The 7,909-nt window shown below is 43.0% G+C and overlaps 1 protein-coding gene across 1 annotated transcript in view; it reads right to left on the bottom strand.

The window, feature by feature from the left end:
- Positions 1 to 4,959: 4,959 nt before the first annotated feature.
- The window catches only part of HS6ST3 (heparan sulfate 6-O-sulfotransferase 3), a 296,217-nt gene continuing 293,267 nt past the window's right edge, over positions 4,960 to 7,909 (bottom strand). Inside the window, exon 2 of the mRNA XM_065057130.1 lies at positions 4,960 to 5,938. Within this exon, the coding sequence (XP_064913202.1) occupies positions 5,233 to 5,938 (706 nt within the window). The 3' untranslated portion in view covers positions 4,960 to 5,232. The remainder of the gene's footprint in view (positions 5,939 to 7,909) is intronic.

Below are 7,909 nucleotides of genomic sequence, written 5' to 3'. Positions count from 1 at the left end.
AATAGGAATAAAAGTAGATATGGTTACTCACAATACAATCTCTTAGTAGCAGAGTTCACACACATTATTGCACAGAAACAGAAGGAAAACTCCTAAAGAATAATTTACAGCCTATTATTTTACCCTTTCATCTTAAAAATGGCAACTGATGGGAACTCTTGATTTTTTTCTTTTTCACTTCCAACATTTATTTGAAATCACAGAGCTAGTGATACAGCCAAGAAGAATGCCAAGGACATCGTTGGCTATGGAACCCATTTCCCTCCACAAAATATCAACAAAGACAGTATTACAAGAACCAAACAGAAAGAAGTGTTTCAGTGCAAACTGGCTACCTTTGCCGAGTATGCTTTTGCCACATGTAGAGAGGATACAGCAATCTGCTCCAGCAGAACGGCTTTATTGTGACTGTTCATCTCACACAGAGTAGTCTGCACCAGCCCAGAAACACAATATTCCCCATCCCAGACCAAAAAAGAATAATTCCACATCTATCAGATAACAAGTTCTATAACATCAGTGCTCACCAGTGATACGAGACTTTTGGTGGGAAACGAGAAGCCCCTGGTGCAGAAGGAAGCATGTGTTAATGAGATGGCCAGCTTGAGAAACTTCCTGCAATCTGAAAGGTCTCCAGATGCAAAGGTGATGTGACCTGCCATTTGGTTTGGTTGAACGAATGTGCTGCAATTAGGAAGTTTGGCTCTGAGTCTGAATTCCATCACTTTTTTGCTCTGTACTTCTGTTTTTAGTGAACTGCAAATAACTACCACATACTGGGTCGAAGCCCTGGCAAGGCTATTGCAGCCTCACTGATTAACACAACAGCGGTGAAGAACACACAATATCAGAAACTGTGGTTATTTTTCTGTCCCTATGGTGATAAAGCTTTGTGTTTTTAGCACTGACAAGTGGGGAAGAAAGGACAAACTTTAATTCCTTAATCAAGTATGGCCCATAGGCAACAGGCTGAGTTCTTGGACAAGACATCAAATTGCCAGCAACAAGTTTTAACAACACAGCACGTTTCTCTGTCTGCTCCAAGCCTACAGTGAATTATAACTGGAAAAGGCAACCAGTGCTGAGGACCTGATGGGAGATTAGCAAGTACATCTCCATTACAAAAGAATGAGATTTGTTTCAGCACCACAGTAGCAGAAGCCAAATTGCCTTGTTTAAGCAACAAAATAATGCCAGGAAGATGGACAGAAATCCTATAGTGCTGCTACTCACAAAGGTTTTGAAACGAACACAACTGCACTCCGATCCTATACGAGCCAGTGTAATTAAAGTGAAGTCCGTGCTGTCAGAGCAACGAAAACCTGGAATAACAGAGATATGAGCCAGGGCCTTTTTTCACTTTTGCGTCACATTATTTTAGGCGCAGGGCCCAAGAAGAAAAAAAGCTGCAAGCCTGTGTCTTAGAAGTCAGCTGGAAAGTATTTCCAAACTGCTTTGTTTTTCATGCACCAGAAAATTCTGTGAAGAAAAACAGTATTGTTGGCACAGCGAGTTTGCTGGAGCTGGGGAAGGGGCTGCTGTGTCCTTCAATTCCAGGAGTTCTGGGCAAGATCTCAGCTGCTGGCTGCCCCCCCGGTCAACTGCTCCTGCACAACCAAGGCTACCTGCTGCACAGGCTCCAGGAAACAAACAAACAAACCCAACAAAACAACAAACCAACTTCAATTTTAACTAAATCCCAAGTGTTAAGGCAAATCCCATTAACATGGATGCTACAGCACATTACCAGCTCTTCAGGACCCTAATCTTGTCTCCTGGGAAATGACTGATAGAAAAGGTTAGGCATCCATTAAGGTACTGCAAACTATTAAAGCTAATGTAAACTGCCCAAAGACTGCTTCCATTTTCCTCATTAGGCTTTGTTTTGTGTCAGGCAGAAGGAATAGTCTGGAGAATGGCTGGTGTGGTTAGACAGCTGAAAATGATACTTACAGTCGCTGGTGAGGCTGCAGGGAATGATTTCTGAGCTCTCTCCTCTGAAAAGATAACACTACATTTTCTAAATGAAAAATGAGGCCTCCATTTCTCTGAGTGGCAGGGAGAGGTGGCCTGCTGGGGAAACAGGGAGGGACGTGAGGAAGGGGACCCTCTTTTTGTGCTTGGGAGGAAAAAGAAGGGATGTTTTACAACCAAAGACGGGCTGGGAATGATTCCACTTCCTCGCTTATCTCCCTCCTTAATGTGAATTTGGTCCTTGCATCTTTCCTCCCACGTGGCTGACTTCTCTCCCACGCGCCCTGGTGGGATGAATCCTGTGACTGGCGTGCCATGATGGATGGTTACAGGCTCTTCAGAAGGGATGGGCAGGGTAGGAGAGGTTGGGATGGGTGGGTGGCACTGTATGTAGCGGAGGAGCTGGGGTGCATGCAGCTGGCAGTTGGGGATGGCAAAGTTGAGAGCCTCTGGGTAAGGACTAAGGATCAGACAAACAAACTGGATGTTGTCGTGGGTGTCTACTACAGGCCACCCAGCCAGGATGACGACACTGATGAGTTATTCTTTAAGGAACTAAGTGAAGCCTCCAAGTCATCTACCCTTGACCTTATGGGGGACTTCAACTTGCCAGATGTCAACTGGGAATACCAGACAGCTGGCACCAACAGGTCCAGAAGATTCCTAAAACATCTGGATGATGGTACAGGTACTAAGGGAATCCACCAGGAAAGGTGCCTTCCTAGATTTGCTGATCCCTGCATCACTGCCCACCCCACTGCTGCCTCTGAAAGGGGCCGTTTGGGGTCCCTCCAGTACCCACAGCCCCCTGCACTTATAGGAACAGACCACACCTGCAAACCCTGGATGTGGTGTATCAGGTGCCAAAGGCACCTTTCCCCGCTCTCGTTTTGGGTCCTGCAGCAAGATGTAGCAACAGGCTCAGGCATGGGGAGATGCAGCAGCTCCCCATCGTCCTTGCGCCACCAGCCAGAAACCTCCTTCCCTCCACAGGGCCAGCCCAGCCTGAAGCCCCGGTGCCAGCGGGTAAAGACAGCAGCTCAAGGTGGATTACCTGCACTGCACTAAAGGTGCCATAATACCAGTCAATAAAGGTGCAATAATACCAGTCAGGCTTAGCTCTTCATGGCCTCGCCATCCTGCAGCCAGGACAACACAGAGCGAGCTTCAGTCCTAGACTGTAAACATTTCAATTTAAATTTCTGAAGGTAGGTGTCCATCTGTGACCGAGGTGTCTGAGCATCTCTAACAGGTGATGGGGATCCAAGCAGTACCAGCTGGGAAGTTCAGAGAGCTTCCTGCTCTTCTCCAAGGCAGATGTCCCATGCTTTGCCAGGAGAATAACGATCTGCAGTCCTACGTTCTCCCTTCTGAATGTGGAGGTGGGAGGAGATGCACATGATCCATCAGTGGAACAGGTACCAGAGACCAAAAAACACAGCTACTCACCCCAAATGTAGCATACTGACAATCAGGTGTAAAGCAGCATATTGCTCACAAACTACATCAATAACGAGGCATCATTCTGGTAGCCCTCTTCACTTCTTAATAGCAGTTATGATATTCCATGCTTAATGTACTATTGTATGCATTAACTCCCAACAAGATCATTAGATCATATTTTTGATATTGTGCATAGATAAGAAGCAATAGTACAGTCAGAAGAAAAGAAGATACAGCATGCATGAAAAAGAAAAGACTTGGAAATGAAGGGACAAATTTTCGAATTCAGTTTCTTTTTTCTGTAAGACATTATTTTTTTACTGACCAGATAAAACCCTTGAATTTTTAAAATAAATGAGAAATGTGCATCCACATCAGGTACTCCAGTACCTCTGATTAGCAAATCTCTAAGGTAAAAGCCATTCATGCATGCAATAATATACTTTCAGCATCTCGATTTAGCAGCCATGTTGAGGCACTTAAGAGAAATTTCCTCCTAATGCTTTACATTTATGCTAGAAGAAGAAGAAGGAAAAAAACTCTCTCAAAAGGTCTATGGTGCACAGGACCCTCTTTAAAAAATTTCACTATTATGAATGGAACAACATAAAGTCTTGGAATAAATAGATGCAGTTTAGCCACAAGAAAGTAACACGTGGAGGAAAAACCCATTGAATCTTTTTCTAGACAAGAAAGAAAAACAAACACAGATCTCTCATAATGAAAATAATAAATTTACAAAGAATCTTCATACAGAGTAATAAATATCAAGACTTTCCACTTATACATTATGTATCCTATAAAACCAAGAGCTGATTTTTTTCCTAGCCGCTACCATAGTTAGAGAGAAAACCAATTTAAATTGTATTCACTTGGCTTCAATGAATTTTAACAGACAATATCATAAACCTGCCTACCTTCACAGACAATATATCTCCCAGGCTTTTCCAGTAAATTTGGAAAATGTCATACTAATATTTATACTTTTCCTGCTCTCTCTTTCCTCTCCCGTGTAGTTTGCTTGGCCCCTCTTCACCTTTCATGAATGTGAAGGCTGATTTCATTGCCTCTAGTCAGACAATCTCTGCGACATGTGCCTGGCTGCCACCTGGACCTCATTTCTCAAGGCCTTCCCTTTGCCACACACACTCAGAATGTCAGCTGCTACCTGGCTGGGTTTGGTACCCACAACATCTGCAGAGAAATAAGCCAATTCCTCCATCACTTCACTTACACATCATCTCTGATTACTGACTAACAGAACGAGAGATGCCCCAGTCCCACATTTCCTAGGTCTTTTTTAATCACCATAGCAAATTCTTCCCTTAATCAAAACACAGCACGTAGACGTTTGAAGGGCAATACGTTTCTCTCCGTTTCTTTTACAACTACAGTTGCAAAGGACAGTATGAAATGAACCAGATCTCATGCCACAGAGGAACCAAACCAGATTTTTTTTTTCAATTTTTCATCCATGTCTGCACAAGTTTCGGTAACTCAGATTGTATAGGGTACATCTCTTAATGCAAAGGATATAGCTCTCTCTTCAACCCATCCTCATAGCTTAGGGCTTTGAAGGAAGTCTTTTTGGACACGAGCCTATTCTACTGCCATTTAATAACACTAATCAGTGCCTATTGAGAAAAAAATACATTCTCCTCACTGGCAGAAACCAAGAAAAACTGAGACAAGGAGGGGTGGTTGCCAGATGCAGTCTCATTTACCAAAGTGGTAGGCCTTCCTTGGCCAGCTCCCAAGTAGCCAAGTTGCACAAGCTCTCTGTTCCTCTCACGGGTTAGTCAAGATGGAGGAATGTCACCACCTTGCTACCTGACTATTATAATCTTCAGTAACAGCTGCTTCTGCTGCCTCTTCCCTTGGCCACTGGTGACCTCTTTGCTCCCGCAGCAGCCGCCGCTCCTCTCGCCTCTTTAGCCGGTTCTTCTGATGCTCCTCTTGCTTGGAATACTGGAAGCGCTGCAGGAACAGGTCCTTGGCGTATTCGTAAAGCTGCACGTCCAAGAAATTCAGCTCCTCTATCCGCTGCCGCACATCCTCACCAATGTCCACATTGGAGGCCCGCGTAACGTTGAACTGGGTGAACGGAGAAATGAATTTCAGGTTGAATGTCCTCTCAAAGAGATACTGCGTTTTCCTCTGAAATTCTGTGAGCCCAAAGAAGGCCATGTTTTTCAGATTGTTCTTGGCGCTTAGGAGAAGAATCATATTTCTTTCGCTCTCATTCATGAAAGTCAAGTTGTAGCACCCCACCAGGCTGAGGTCTGCCAGCATGCGCACCTGGCGGTTGTTGGCCAGGTTGTAGCTACAATCCATGAATTCCTGTAAACTGACTCCAGACCAGTCATCTCCTTCGTAACAGGTAGGCAGCTCATCTGGTGTTGGGCTTCTTCCATCGCACATATGAAGAGAAGTTTTCCACGTCGCACCCCTCTGGACATGCTTCCATTCACTCAAGTACCGTGACACCGGATCCCTCAGCATGGTGATGTAATAGAAGTTCCTGAAAAATATCATTAAACATAGTTTTATGATTCAGTGGATTTCACCTTTTTTAATTCTCCAATAAAATGATCACCAGCCACTGTCACCACCCCCTTCACTTTTTCCAGTGCAATGCAGGCACTTTGAGTGACTACTTCTGATACAGTAAACAGCTTAAAGCGTTATAAATACTGCGAATAAAATCAAGGTAAATTTGGAGAAAGAGAGACAGATGAAAGGAAATAAGCAGCTATCAGAGAAATGGAATTACTTTGACTTATCAACCGCTCCGTGGTAGTTACTTTATGTAGAAGCCAATTAACTGAAATGTACTCCCCTCTACTGTGAAATACTAACTCTCAGTAATATCAGAAACAGTGGGAAAAGCGATTTATATAATCTTGTCACTTCTCTTCTGGACTGAAACATGCATGTGCAAGACGGTAATCCATACAACGCTTGGTCAGAATACAAAAGACGCATGAGCAATTTCATGTGGATGCTGCAAGTGCTAAAAATAACACCATATAGAATACTGGCATGAGCCGCCCACTTAAGAAGAACCATATTATTAAATGGGTTGAAGACAATGAGGGGCCCAAAATCCATTAATATGACTTAATTTTAGACAAGTGCTTGACTGAAATAAGTTATAATTGTGTAGTACAAAAGCGTTTGTTGATATAAAGATTATCATTATCCAGCCTCACCTGACAAGAATATGAAAGAGACACCAAGAAATATTGATTTGAAATAGAGCAAATAACTGCAGAACTCACATTGTCAGTGCATCTTTTAGCTATTGAATTCAGTTTGTACATCTATTTATGGCAATCTGAAATGGACTGCAATTGAGTATGCTTCAGGCAGGCTTTCACAGATTGAGTTTTTTACTGAGAAATGTTTTATTCAGTAACAACTCACCTGAGTAACAGGATGATATCATAAAAACAAAGCAAAACCAAAATACTTATGATCTCTGCCAGCTAGAATAACCAGCAGAAGATTAATGACTAAAATTAACACACAGTCTGGTACAAAAATAGGCTTGTGAGTTTGTGACTCATGTGACTGCAAATAATACATTAATAAATCATGAGCCCTAAAATTTCCTAAGAAAAGCCTGATCTCAGTCCTCTATCTTGAGCCTAGAGAAGGATGAAGCAATTAAGCATGAGGCAAATTTGCTGCAGACAAGTTACCCTGTAAACAAACCAACACTTTGTGAGGGCCATCTCATACAGGACCTAACTCCAGTTAGACGAAAAGTCTCAAAACTGCTAACAATCTCCAAGACGATTACCTTTCTTTTTCAGGTATCACCCATTTTCTGCCACTAAAGATTCCCCATAGCTTCTCCACAAACCTCAGGTTTGTCATATAAACAGATATTTCCCCATGTATTCCTAAAAAGGCAGATATTTTCCTCGGTGCAAATAAAGCACAAGTAAACAGGGCTGAATACTTCGTCCTTATTCATTCTGAGTTCTCTGCCTACAGGATATACAGTATATTTTCTGGAATAAGGCTATGAGACCAAACTACAGACTTTGTTCTGCTGGAGGGTTATTTCTTGATACATTATCTGATGGAAACAGCTCCATAAAGAATTACCTCAAAGCAGAAAGGTTACAGGTAGAAGGATATAAACAAGGGAGTGCCATGGATGTATTTACATTATCAGTTGCATTGGAAGCCATGATTTGTGTCAGCATCAGGTAATACTCTGAAGGACGGTATTTCCAAAATCATTTGAAGCTTGGGTTTTCTGGCTGCTGCTCACACATGACCAAACTGCACTTCAGCTGTTTTGACTCACTTCAGTTACTCACACAGCCCACATCGACAGCGAACCCGAGGATCACACAACCATCCATGGACAGGAATTTCTAAAATCCTTCTTCACTACTCCTGCGGAGTAGGAAGGACCAGAAATCCTCTTGTGCTCTGCAGTGTAGCTCCACTGTGAAAACCTCTGTCTTTAAGCACT

The sequence above is a fragment of the Columba livia genome, chromosome 1, assembly GCF_036013475.1.
Source record: "Columba livia isolate bColLiv1 breed racing homer chromosome 1, bColLiv1.pat.W.v2, whole genome shotgun sequence".
Taxonomy (NCBI): domain Eukaryota; kingdom Metazoa; phylum Chordata; class Aves; order Columbiformes; family Columbidae; genus Columba; species Columba livia.
This window is presented reverse-complemented; position numbering and strand designations above follow the sequence as displayed.